Here is a 13,642-nt window from a genome sequence, read left to right as displayed (position 1 = left end):
TGTACCCCGGACTGCAGAGCCCTAACAGAGACCAGTGCCTGGGTGGTGGCAGCTCTACCCCAGGCTTGTGGCAGGACTCCAGGAAAGGGGGGCAGCTGGACGTAGGATTTCCAGGGGAGACTCCCAAAGCATGGTTTTGGGCTGGGCACAGCGAGATGGGTGGCTTGTCCCGCCACACATGCCATGGCACAGTCCAAACACAGTCCACATTTCACACCTTCTCAATGTAACATACTTTTCCACAGTAGCTCTCAAGCCATAGTATCATATCCTCCTCCGTAATGAGGATTGTAAACACGTTTACTGTCATCATGTACTTCCAGGAACTTGCAGCTGCTTCAAAATTGAAAAAAAAAAATGGAAAGCTTGAGTGCTTTCCAAGCTCTCAGTTCACATCCCAAAACTCAGTGTAGAAACAGTGGCCCCAAGTATCAAGTGGAGTGCCCCAGGGGTCAGTCCTGGGACAGGTTTTTTTCAAAATCTTCTTTAATGACCTGGAAGATTGCATACACCCCTTACATACTTATAGATGGCCACCAAGTCCTCCCTCAGTCTTCTCTTCTCCAGGCTGAACAGTCCCAGATCCCTTAGTACTTGCTCATAAGTTTGTCCTCCAAGTCCTTAATCATTCTTGTGGCCCTTCTTTGAACCCTTTCAAGATTCTCCACGTCTTTTTTTTGATGCCCAGAACTGGGCCCAGTACTCACCGGTGCCAAGTACAGAGGGAATATCACTGCCTTAGCCCTGCTCACAACTCATCAGCTAATGCATCTCAGTACTCTATTAGTTCTATTAACTACAGCATCACATTGGCAGCTCATGTTTATCCTGTGATCGAGCATAACCCTGAGGTCCTTTTCAGCCATCATTCTGGCCAGGACATCTCCTCCTAACCTAAATTCATGTCTCTGGTTACTTCTTCCCAGATGAAGGACTCTGCATTTATTTTTACTGAACTGCATCCTGTTCCACTCCACCCACCTTTCCAGCTTGTCCACGTCCACTTGGATCCACATCCGATAACCTAGCATAACTGCTTTTCCCCATAATTTAGTATCTTCTGCAACCTTGGCCAGTGCACTTTCTACATCCTCTTTTAAATCATTGATAAAGATGTTGAACATCACAGATTCAGAGTGACTTAGACAAATTGGAGGACTGGGGGAAAATAAATCTCATGAGGTTCAACAAGGCCAAGTACAAAGTCCTGCACTTAGGACAGAACGATCCCATGCACTGGTGCAGGCGGGGGCTGACTGGCTGCGCAGCAGCTAAGCAGAAAAGGACCTGGGGGTGACAGGGGACAAGAAGCTGAAAAGAAGCCAGCAGTGTGTCCTTGGTGCCAAGAAGGCTAATGGCATCCTGGGCTGCTTTGGTAGGGGTGTTGCTAGAAGATCCTCTGCGTGCAATGCAGCATGTCGTAATCTCCCATTGTGAATATTGATGCTTCCATGCTAAGGCCAAGGTCATTTGGCTTCATCATTGCCTGTAGGTGCTACTCCAAGAGGTTAACAACCCATCACTGAGCACACACCTTTATTCACCTCCCCTGTGAATAACTGTTGTCTCTGCTGATTCCACCCAGTGTATAAAACAACTGTGTGGCAGAGCACAGGTTGTGCCTGCCACTTTAAGAGGCTTAAGGCAGCTGTGGAGCAGATGTGGTTAGGCCTAATTATGTGGTCACATGTCGGCAAGAGGGCATCCTGGTATAACAGGAAAAGGAGCAGAGCTGCCAGTTGCTGCAGGGAGCTGAAGGACGAACATTGCTCAGCTGGAGATCTACTGCTCCCAGTACATCTGGAGGTCAAGGGTAGGAGCTATGGGGATGGAGGAGGTTCCTGGGGCATGACCTGAAACTACACCCTGCTGGTGTCGGATGGTGTGGTGGGTCTGCCTGCGGCGGGGCAGTCTCCAAGAAATGCCACACCTATGCCTCCCTAGTGAAAGGTGAGTATGAGGCACCAGAAAGCCTCAGCCCCCATGAGCTGGTGGGTAACCCTATAGAGGGGACAGCCTAGGGGTCCAGGCATAGGTGGCGGAAGGCAGGGGCTTATTCCCCCCAAAACGTGGGGCAGTAGGTAGGGCCACAAGGCAGCCCAGCCACAGGCTCCTGGTGGCTGCAGCAGGAGTGGGGAGGGGCATTCCAGCTCCCAGGATCGCACTCCAACCTGGCTTACGGATCACTGGCTGCCCAGCATGGCAAGCAGGTACTGCTCAGTTTTGTGAAGGGGAGGGGACTTCACTTTGTGCCCGGCTGCAGCTGCCTCGGGAGTGGTGCGATGCCATGTGCCTGCTGCCGTTGGCCTGCGCTGCGTCCCCTGCCCATCCCACAGTGGGATGCACTGCATCGCGCAGGTCTGCGGGCAGCTGCAGTGGCATGCAAAGCACCGCACGCAGCAGCAGCTGCCTCCTGCACACACACAGATCGGGATGTGCACAGCGGCAGAAGCCCCCTCATACCCACGGATGAGCTGCCCGGGCTCTGATTGTCCCATCACCCGGCCCTGCCAGTTCCCCATTTATCCCAGTCCCTCCCCCTGCCTGCGCCCCACTCCCTCCCTCACCGCAGGGGCCTTGATCTGCCCCCCCACCCCACGCTCCTTCCCCCATAGACTTGCCTGCTGGGTGGTGGAGAGGGCCATGCATGCCTTCAGCCCCCCACAAATAATTCTTTCTCCCTCCACCTATGGTCCAGGCATGTCATCAGAGACCCAAGGCCCAAGGGGCATCAGACCCAGGAGTCCCAGTGAGGGGCTAGAGTAGTGTCCCCAGTGAGGGGGCAGCGTAGCAGAACAAGAGGCCCAGGAGGTGTCCAGGCAGTAACTATGTGGCCGACAGACTCAGAGAGTAGGGACAGCATTTGGAGTGGCCTGAGAAGGTGAACCTGTATGGGAAGAGGGTTTGCTGCTCGAAAACCTACCCAGAGAACCTTGACTGGTCAATGCTGGGGCCGGGACCATGCCTGTTGGCGTGGATTTGCTGTGATGATGAGTTTAAGATCATTTAAAACAGGGCTGTCCACTGCATTTGGTCCCCTGTGCAATGGGGCAGAGTGAGGCCATCGGGACAGCCAGTTCCCTGAAGCCACAGGCAACAGGACCCACATCTCCAGGGCTTAAAAGCTGGGCCCAGCCCTCAGCCTCCTTGTCCAGGCAAAGCCGACAGCTGCTGGTCTTGACCTTCATGTGCTTCTTTGCTGCTCTTCTGGTTTTGGCTCCTGGCTCTGACTCCAGCTCCTGGCTCCGGCAAGACCCTCGGCAGCGTCTGATCTCAGTTCCCTGCTCGCGACTCTGGTTTCACATTTGGTTCTGGCGTCTGCCCCTGCCTAACCCTCTGCTTCCCTTGTCTCTGGCTTCTGAACCTGCCTTGTCCATGCTTTGGTGATGGCTTCCAATTTGGGCACCAGAGCCCTCTGGACTACCCAGTCCTGGGGAAGCCGATCTGGGCCATATCTGCACTTCTAGTAATTAGGATAGACCACCCATGCCTCAGTACCACCCTGAGCCACATCTGGACTCACCTCTGGCTGCAGGGGAGTGTCGGGATCGAGTGTCGAGATGACTTGATGAGTGGATGATCCAGCTGCCGTTGATGCTAGAAGACTGGGCTTTCACTGCCAGGAAGAACAGGCTGAAGGATGAGACCTTCATGGGTCTCCAAGAAATGCAAGAAACAATGATGAGCAGAGGAGGACCTCACATTAGACTAGCCGGAGCATGAGGCAGCCAAAATAACGGATGAAAGTCCTCATTAGCACACCGTGCGTGTGATAAAACTGAGCGTGACAAGCAGCAAGCAGACACATATGCATGTGCAAACAAGCCCAGCAGCAGGACACCAGCTCTATGCTGCGCTGATAAAGGCAGCGGGGGTGTCAGAAACCACATCTAATCCACGGAGCCCTGTCATCCGGCTCCGGGCGCTCCCCGCAGGGCCAGGAGTTTGTTGGTGGGACGAGTGATAGCGGTGTTGCTGAGCAGGGACACTGTTAGTGGCACTCCTGCCAAATTTTTGGCCCACAGATGAGCCCTGTGGGCCCACTCCAGTGTGCGGAGCTGTATCATCTGGCTTGTGAAAACAGAAATTCATTGGGGGGAGGAGCAGTGGCTGCTTTGGCTCCAGGGCCTGCACCAATAATGCTGCCACTGCCAGTCACAGATGCCAGATTGTGGCGGCATGCTCTGGATGCAGCCTGTGGACTAGCCCTGTGCTGAACATCTGGCCAGCAAGCAGCCCCCCATGGCTCAACCGGCCTGCAGGGCCACGTGAGTTGGGCACGCCTGTTATACAGTCCAGGCACAGGCATGGACGATGGCAGGAGACAGAAACTGCATCCTTCAGAGCACAACCAATGCCCAGCTGTGGGCAAGACATGCCTAAAGGGCACGGGGGCTGGCACCTCTCTGTCTCCTGCCCCTCTTGCCAGCTCCCCGGGGTGCAGAGAGCAGGAGATGCTGGGGCTGCAGGGCTCCGGGAGACCCATGGGCATAGGAGTGATACAGGCCTTGGGGAGACCTCCCCTCCTGCACCACATGGACCGACCTGTCCCTTCCCCAGGGATGTCCCTGCTGCTTCCCTGCCCCACGCTGTCCTCTGGGAAGATTTCCTCTGGCCTCCTCGCTCCTGCCCTGCCTGGTGTGAGCAGTGGCTTGTCGGGAACAAGTCATTGTCCCCAACAAAGTCCAGCGTGTCTGTGCCCAGAGGTGAATCCAGGCAGAGCTCAGGATGGTGCGTTGGTGGAAATGATTTAGGTTTCCAGAAAAAAAAAAGGGGGGTTTGGGTTTAAAACAAAAAAATCCGACAAAATATTTCAGTGAAAAGCTAAATTGCAAAAAAAAAAAAAGTGCATGCGCAAACATACATGCACACACACAACTACGTTGCACTAAATCATTCCTTTTGGTCCTAAAGCAAAAATGTTTACTTAAGAAAGTGCTGCAGTTTTTTATTTAAACTCAAAGCTCTTTTTCCCCCCTTTAAACACTACCTCCTTTCTTGTAGAGAAAGGAACAGCCATGAGCTTCAAATTTTATTTTTTTAATATATTTCATATTCCAGGTCAAATTAGCTAAATGAGTTGCAAATCATATCAACTGAGCAGAACTCAATCGTTCCAAAAGCCGTATCGATCGAGCAGGCAGAAACTCAATCTGTGCAGGGAGCCCCCTTCCCTGGCACCCAACACCCCCCCACACCCGCCCAGCCCTTCACAGATCACACCCCAATACACACTTATAGACTTCAAAAATAACATCTCATGATTTACATTCCAAATCTCTTGATTTTTAACAGTCCCTCTCACAATTTTTGACAGCATGGGGCTGGCATTACTGCAAACAGCATGTATGGTCCTACATCCCACAAGCATCCTCCGTCCCAGTCCTGTCACCTGGGGAGTTCAGATGTCCCCAAGTCCAGTGAAAAGCGTCCGACTAGCAGGCCCAAGCCGGGACGTGGTGGGGCGCGGATGCCTCCAGATAGCACAGACAAGCATGCTGAAGATTTTCTTTTTAAGTCAAAACTCTTTTTCTTTGAAAACCACCTCCTCTGGGTGTCCTGCCTAAGGAGAGAGGAGTTGAGCAGACAAAGCCCGGCTGATCTTCACCTGTTCTCATGCAGATCCTCCCCTTGCTTTTCCCCTTGTTTCCTCCTGCCCTTTGCTCCGGGGCTGTTGTGAAGAAGGGGGGTCTGGAGAGAGGAGGAGGTGGGGGGAGGCTGCAGGGGAGTCCCCCCGGGTGCAGGGGCACATTGCTGGCAGGGGCTTTCCTTTGGCAACCCCTTGCATCCCGCCTCCTCCAGGCCGTGGCCCAGGCAGATGCAGCCCCACCAGGTGCAAGGTGCTGTTGCGCAGGGATCGGGCCCAGGGTAGGGAGGCAGTGGGGCGGGGGAACGGGCCCATGTGGGGCAGGGCAAGGCCCGGTGGCCTGGGCTAAGTCCACAGGGACACAGGAGCTTTGCCCGGTGGCTGGAGCTGGGACAGTGCGGAGGCCGCCCCGTCGGGGCCCGCGGCCAGTCACCGCAGGTGGGGTTGCGGGGTCCAGGTGGTACGGGGAGTGCACACGGGGCAGGTCGGTGCAATGGGGGGGATCGGGCCGGGGGGGCAGGGCAGGATGCCTGTCGGGCGCCACTGTTCGGGGTGGCACTGGGAGGCTCCGGCAGGATCTGGGGGGGCTCTAGCCCCCAACCCCTCCCAGAACCTCCCCTGCTTGGGCTCCGCTTTGCTCCTTTCCTCTGAAGCCCCCTGGGGAAAGGGCTGCGGGGCGGAAGCAGCCGGGCTGGGAGTCGGCTGGGGCTGCAGGTCAGGATTCAGGGACACGGGCAGTGTGGTGGGGGACGGAGCGGGGTGGGGGTGGCACAAGGGGCTCTGCAGCCTTTGCAGAGGGTGCGGGCAGAGGGGGAAAGGGGCTTTCCCAGGAAGCCCAGGGACAGGCTGCTGGGACGCGGGGTGGCCCAGGGGGTCTATGCGCGCTGGTGAGGGGGTAGGATCCGGGGCCACTTTGGGGCTGTGGGGCCATCGGGGCAGGGGGTGCAGGGGAAGGGGCTCTAGCCCCAGGATGAGGGCAGTGGGGGTCCTCCAGGGCATGAGGCTGGGAAGCGGGGAGCTGTGGGGGTATTTCTAGAGCCGGCTCAGTCCCTGGAGCAAGTGTTCAGACGGGAGGGAGGCGAGGACACGCCAAGGCTGCTCTGAGTCGGGGTAACCGGAGGCATCAGACACTGATGGTGCGACGCTTGTGCCCGCAGCTCCCGGCGGTGTATGCAGACAGGGCAGTGCATTTCACGCGGGAGGAGTGGGAGCTGCTGGACGATCTGGGGGAACGTCTGTTCACCAGAGCGCCCCGAGGGATGACGAGGGCGAACGGTCACAAACTCCTGCAAGACCGTTTCAGGCTGGACATAAGGAAGAATTTCTTTCCTGTCCGAGCCCCTGAGGTCTGGAACAGCCTGCCAGCGGAGGTGGTTCAAGCGCCTACATTGAACACCTTCAAGAGCAAATTGGATGCTTATCTTGCTGGGATCCTGTGACCCCAGCTGACTTCCTGCCCCTGGGGCAGGGGGCTGGGCTCGATGATCTCCCGAGGTCCCTTCCAGCCCTGGTGTCTGTGAAATCTGTGAAGGCAAGGAGCTTTACCGGGATCAGATGCTGAGGAATTACCGAGCCCTCGTTTCCCTGGGTAAGGCTCTGCTCCTCGCCTCTCCCGGCAGCCCTGCGAGCACCGATGTGTCTTGTCGTCTCCCTGTTTTTCAACCGTCTCCTCCTCATGTCGGGGGTGAACCCCACGTCCTGCCCACTGCTGTGTGGGGGATCCGGCCTCCCACGTTTCACACTGATATCTCCTCCCTTTCACCCAGCCACCGTCCCCCGAGTCTGCCCCGTTCGTGTCACTCCTGCTCAGCAGTTTCTTGGCAGCGCGGTCTCCCTTGGCCTTCCCAGCGTCTTCATGTCATCTCCAATTCATTGTGCCTATAAATCCACGACCAGCTGTTCCTGGGAATGGTGCTGATCTCCTCCCTCTCGCCTAGTGTGTCCAGGTGGAGGGCTCGCCATCATCTCCCCCCGGACCCACAGTGCTGTGGGACAGAGCAGCCCTTGGGGAGTCTCTTTCTTCCTTTAAGCAGACGCCTCCGGTCTCATCCTGCCCCCATCAGAGCACAACACCATTCCAGCAAGGCAGGGACTAACATGGAGTTTCTCTTCCCCTTGCAGGAGGTGCCTGGCGGCCTTCCCGAGGTGAGCAGCAGCCTCGTAGTTAAAGGCCTGCAAACCTGGAGCCACCACAGAGTTGCCCAGGGAGTCGGGGTGAGATGGACGCCTTGAGACGCGAGGAGGACCGATGGCCCCCGAGCGAGGGGAGGGCCCAAGAGCAGAAGGAGGTTGCAGCAGTGGACCAGGCAGCATCTCCAGCTGGGCCTGAGAGCGGAGAAGAGCCAGAAGCCAGGAAGAGCCCCGGGTGCAAGGACGAAGTTGTGGAGCTGAGTGAGCTGGAGAGCCACACGGCCAAGCTGCAGCCGAGAGAGAGCCCACGTCCGAACCAAGACAGCGGGGAGGGCCTCGCAGGGAACCAGGAGCTCACTGCCGCGTCCCAGGGGAAAGCCCAGCCCTGCCCCAAGTGCAGGAAAACCTTTACCTGCCCCTCACTCCTGGCTTTGCACAAGATGAGGCAGTCTGGGGAGAAGCCCCACGTGTGCGCAGAGTGCGGGAAGAGCTTCCCCTGCCTCTCGGCCCTGACCGCTCACCGCAAGGTCCGTTGTGGAAACACCCCTCGCCGCTCCGGCAAGCGTGCGGAGAGCCTCGTGTGCAGCTCGGGCCTGGTCAAGCAGCAACCTGTGCGGAGCGAGCAGCTTTGGTACCTCTGTGTCCCGTGCGGTAAGATCTTCACCCATTTCTCCTCCCTGGCTCAGCACGGGAACATCCACTTGAGGAGGATGATGCACCGCTGCACCAAGTGCAGGAAGAGCTTTGCCAGCCAGCAAGACCTGTCCCAGCACCAGTGTGCGCAGAGCCGACGGCAGCTACACCGCTGCACCGAGTGCGGGAAGAGCTTCAGGCATCCCTCCGACCTGGCCAGGCATCAGCGCATTCACACGGGGGAGAAGCCATATCAGTGCCCGGTGTGTGGAAGGAGCTTTACCCGCTCCTGTGACCTGGCCAGGCACAAGCGCGTGCACACAGGGGAGAAGCCACATCGGTGCTCTGTGTGTGGGAAAAGCTTTTCCCGCTCCTGTCACCTGGCCAGGCACAGGTGCTTGCACGTGGGGGCGAAGCTACATCAGTGCTCTGAATGTGGGAAGAGATTCAACCAAGCGGTCCACCTGGCCAAGCACCAGTGTGTCCACACAGGGGAGAAGCCATCAGTGCTCTCTGTGTGAGAAGAGCTTCAGGCACTCCTCCATCCTGGCCCGGCACCAGCGCATCCACGCACAGCAACACGCATAATGCAGCCAGCAAGGCAGCAAGGGCTTGCGGATACCGTCCTGCTCAGCACTGCCCCGTGCTTGCATGGAAGCAAGCAGGCTCGTGCTGGTGGAGTGCAGGAAGTGGGCACCCATTGCAGCACCCAAAGGGCCCGGAGACCGGCCCCCGAGGTTTGCTGGTAACTCCTCCTGCAGATGCCAGCAGAGATGCTGGGGGAGGCTGCGAGGAGACGAGCTTTGTGTCAGCCTTGGAGCCTGTGTATTCCCATTATTCTCTGAAAGGAGCCAGTGCTCCCAGGGAGAAAAGAAGTGCCTTCATAACAGGGTGCCCTCCCCAAGACACCTGGCTCCAAATGACACCATGGGACCGTGCTTGGCTGTCTCCCAGCTTTGTCCTCCCTCCTGGTCCTAGGGATCCTCTGTGTGAGGCCCTTGAGGTGCAGCAAGGAGGACATTTATGGCTGGGAAAGCATTCCCAATCCTCCCCCGACTTCACCTTTCCTCACCATATGATCTGTCTCCAGCTCTGGGTGGCTGCAACTCCCCCTGCCCTCATTCCCTTCATTGCATTTTCTATAATTCAGCCTGTGCTAATAAAGACCCAGAACAGGACATGACATGGTTGGTCTCTGTGTGCTCTCCAGGGCTGTGAGGTGGGAACAGAGCAGGGCCCAGGACCCTTTTCCAGGGCAGATCTCTCTGTGATTTCCCAGCCCCTTCCCTGTCCAGAGGATTCCCCATACTGCAGGGGCTGCTGATAACCGTGGGGAGCGGGAGTTGCTCACGCTCCAGGAGTTGGTCGCACTCGAGGTATTGCTCCCGTGTCCTGCTGTGCAGCAAAGGACCCTGCCCTTGGGGCTTTTGAAGGGACCCCTGGTGAGGGGCAGTCAAGTCCCTTTTCTGGGTGAATTGTGGTAGCAGGGGTGAAGGAGGTGCAGCCTGTGCCAGGGTGGGGAAAGCACGAGGACGTGCTCTGCGTGAAATGCAGCTCGTTGTAACCTCCCGTTGTGAATATTGATGCTCCCGTGCTAGTGCCAAAGCCATTTGGCTCCGTGGTTGGCCTGTGGGGGCTGCTCTAAAAGGTTAAGGTATCACTGAGCACACTCACTCATTCTTCTGCCCCGTAATTGTCCTCTGCTGATCCCTCCCAGTGTATTAATCCACCCCCACTTTCCCTGTATTCCAGGGTTTAAGGAAATAACCTGGTGAGTTTTGAGTGAGCCTCAGTTGTGTCTTCACAAGGCCTGAGCTGAGAGCCTGCTTCCCAAAGCCGTTCACACTGTTTTATGTGACATAACCGTATAGAGAGGAGGAGGATGTGTTACAAACATTGATGTGTAAATGCTTGTGTTCAGGGCCCTGAGCAGGGTTGAATAGCAGCACAGGGAAGCATCTAAGCCTGCAAAGACCACTGCTAGCTAAAATGGTAGGTATACGACCAGCCTCCCTTTCTGCAAAGAGAAAGGCCAAATGACTTCTTCTGTCCCACAGAACCTCCAGCAAGGGCCTGGGAGCATGGGAAACTCCAGTGGGGACCTGCTGGTGAGGTCAGGCCTCTCCTCTTGCCCCTTCCTCCAGGTCTCCTGCTTCCCCACCAACCTCACGGCTTTGGTCATCCATCCTCTATGGATGCAGGATTCACCATAGCGGTAACACCAATGCCCTAGAGTCTGCTGTCCAGTTCCTTCCTGCCACACTTCTTGCACTACCACCATGGGCTCCGTTCTGCTCCGAGTCCTATCGGTTTGATTTGGGAGTAACTCTCATGCCCCACTTCCCGGAGGCTCTCCTTGACTAAATGGGTGGCCCTTCTCTGCACCCTCTTGAGTTTATCCACCTCCTTGAAGTGTGGTGTCCAGAACTGGGCACACTACTCCAGCTGAGGCCTCACCAACGCCGAATAGAGAGGGAGGGGCACCTCCCTGGATCGGCTGATGCACGAGAGAATTTAATTCACTCTTTTGGTCGCCTCATCACACCGTTTGCTCATATTCATCTAGATCATGACTCCCAGGTCTCATTCAGCTGTTGTGCCAGCCAGTAGACCCCCTCCCCTCCTCCCACTGTATAGTTTGCCTTTATTGGGCCAGACCCAGGTCCATCTTTCCCAGTCTCCTGTGTCACGCGGCAGCAGAGACCAGAGCCTCCAAGACAGAGTGACCTGGGTCTGACTAGGGTTTTCCCCTCTTCCTCTCCCCTGCAGCCTCCAGCAATAGAGCCATGAGAGACATTACACTTTACAACCCGATAATGTGTTACAACCCCTAACATGATGCATGTGCATCGGGTTGAATCTCATTGAGGAGCCCAATTATTGCATGGTAACTAAAGCTTGATGGATGTAGGTTAACTGAACCAGATGCAGTTGAACCAGGTTCTGCAACTGGTTTTGTAACATCCGTCATGCAAATGGGATTTAGGTTCTGTCATCCTTGAGGGTTAGTTTGTCTACAAGGTGTAGCTCCTGAGCCTGTAATTTCTTATCTTTGTGCTCCCTTGCTGTGGTGGGTATGCTGGGGGGGATATGGCAGGAGGGCTATGCACAGGGGGAGGATGTGGACTGCATGTCCCAAGCAGGTGAGAAAATGCATGTGTGCTTCTCCTTCCAGGCACAGAGCCATGCTGGGGGCTCATTTGGGTGGCATCAGGGGAGTTAAGCCCAAGCAGGGTTCAGCTCGGGGAGCTGCAGGGGGATAGAGCCATGGCTCTACCCTGTTAATGCCACAGGGACTCAAACCTGGAGCAGCCGCAGCAGCAAGCAGAGGCTACGTGCTCAGCCCCACCAGGCAGCTGGTTATGCACCAGCCTCAGATCTCATATGGGGGACAACAGAAGAGTTAAAATCTGGAGGGGAACATAATCATGAATACGTGCCCCTCAGTTAATATTATTGACAAGGGTCCTATAGCAGCTGGGATCATGAAACCTGTTTTCTGAAGGTGCTGAAATGAAACAAGGGCGTCTCCCCCATGCAGGACCCCCCATCACTCTCCCAGGCTCCCCCCATGCCTGGTGGCTCTGAAGCCAAAAAAAGCCCCGGGTGCAAGGACGAATTTGTGGAGCTGAGCGAGCTGGAGAGCCCCACGGGCAAGCTGCAGCGGAGAGAGAGCCCGCGTCTGAACCAAGGCGGCGGGGAGGGCCTCGCAGGGAACCAGGAGCTCACTGCCGCGTCCCAGGGGAAAGCCCAGCCCTGCCCCAAGTGCAGGAAAACCTTTACCTGCCCCTCACTCCTGGCTTTGCACAAGATGAGGCAGTCTGGGGAGAAGCCCCACGTGTGCGCAGAGTGCGGGAAGAGCTTCCCCTGCCTCTCGGCCCTGACCGCTCACCGCAAGGTCCGTTGTGGAAACACCCCTCGCCGCTCCGGCAAGCGTGCGGAGAGCCTCGTGTGCAGCTCGGGCCTGGTCAAGCACCAAACTGTCCAGAGGAAGAAGCATCAGTACCCCTGTGTCCAATGTGCTAAGACCTTTACCCATTTCTCCTACCTGGCACAGCACTGGCACATGCACTGGGGAGGAAGTCGCACCGCTGCATGAAGTGTAGGAGGGGATTTGCCAGCCAGCAAGCCCTGTCCCAGCACCAGTGTGCGCAGAGCGGGCAGCAGTAACACCAGTGCAGCAAGGGTGGAAATAGCTTCAGGCAGCCCTCCGACCTGGCCAGGCCCAAGTACATCCACACCGGGGAGAAGCCACATCACTGCTCTGAGAGTGGAAGGAGCTTCAGGCACTCCTCCAGCCTGGCCCGGCACCAGCGCATTCACACGCAGGAACATCCATAATTCTCCCAGCAATACAGCAAGGGCTTGTGGGTGCCTACCTGCTTGGTCCTCTCCAGTGGCTGCATTCAGGCAAGCAGACACGGGGTGCTGTATTGTAGAAAGCGGTCACCCAGGGTTCGGCCCTTGTAGGGCAGTGCAGGACCCCAAGGACCCAGAGGCTGCCCCCAAGGTTTGCTTGCTGGGAAGGGGCTCACAGGAAACATCTCAAGCAGGCGCCAGCACAGATGCTGGAGGAACCTGTAATGAGATGGTTTTTGTGTCAGGCTTGGAGCCTGTGCCTTCCCCCTCATTCCCTAAAAGCAGCCAGTGCTCCTTGTCGCAATAGGGTGCCCTCCCCAAGGCACCTGGCTACAGATGACACCCAGAGACTGTCCTTGGCTGTCTCCCCGCCTCGTCCTCCCTTTTGGTGTTGGTACATGAATTGGAGGCTATTGAGGTGCAGCAAGGAGGACATCTATGACTGGGAATTCATTGCCAGCCCTCCGCCCTGACTTCACCTGCCCACACCACCACTGACCCCCCTGCACTGCTGGGTGCCTGCAGCTCCCCTCCCCTCCTTCCCTGCATTGTATTCTCTATAATGCAATCTCTTCTAATAAAGACCCAGAACTGAACATAGTTTCCCTGTGGTCGGTCTCTGTGTGCTCTCCGGGGCTGTGAGATGGGAACAGAGCAGGGCCCAGGACCTTTTCCAGGTCAGATTACTTTGATTTCCCAGGCCCTGCCCTTTCCAGGGGATTTAGTATAATGCAGGGGTTGTTGCTAAAACTGGGGAGCAGGAGTTGGTCACACTTGAGGCACTGCTCCCATGTCCTGCTGTGCAGCAAAGGACCCTGCGCTGGGGGTTTTTGAAGGAAGCCCTGGTGAGGGGCAGTCGAGCCCTTTTTCTGGATGAAATGTGGTAGCGGGGGTGAAGGAGCTGCAGCCTGTGGCAGGGTGGGATAAGTATGA

At 56.7% G+C, this 13,642-nt stretch overlaps 1 protein-coding gene across 2 annotated transcripts; it reads left to right on the top strand.

Moving 5' to 3' along the window:
* The first annotated feature begins 1,766 nt into the window (after positions 1 to 1,766).
* Positions 1,767 to 11,006, top strand: LOC149872452 (uncharacterized). 2 transcript variants are annotated; one of them, XM_090020600.1, is made up of 2 exons: positions 1,767 to 1,950; positions 7,709 to 11,006. In XM_090020600.1, the coding sequence occupies exon 2, from the start codon at positions 7,807 to 7,809 to the stop codon at positions 8,869 to 8,871; it is 1,065 nt and encodes a 354-aa protein (XP_089876726.1). In that variant the 5' UTR covers positions 1,767 to 1,950; positions 7,709 to 7,806; the 3' UTR covers positions 8,872 to 11,006. The 2 variants fall into 2 exon arrangements, with proteins under 2 accessions (XP_089876726.1, XP_089876643.1); XM_090020517.1 differs by lacking the exon at positions 1,767 to 1,950 and adding an exon at positions 5,228 to 7,175 and having other exon boundaries at positions 7,354 to 11,006.
* The last annotated feature ends 2,636 nt before the right edge of the window (positions 11,007 to 13,642 follow it).

This window comes from Crocodylus siamensis, chromosome 1 (genome assembly GCF_052110815.1).
Source record: "Crocodylus siamensis isolate JL-2025a chromosome 1, ASM5211081v1, whole genome shotgun sequence".
Lineage (NCBI taxonomy): Eukaryota > Metazoa > Chordata > Crocodylia > Crocodylidae > Crocodylus > Crocodylus siamensis.
Note: the sequence above shows the minus strand (reverse complement) of the source record. Positions and strands in the feature narration are given on the sequence as shown.

Excerpts from the sequence above, each read along its gene's own strand:
- LOC149872452 (XM_090020600.1), top strand. The coding sequence starts at position 7,807 with ATGGACGCCTTGAGACGCGAGGAGGACCGATGGCCCCCGAGCGAGGGG.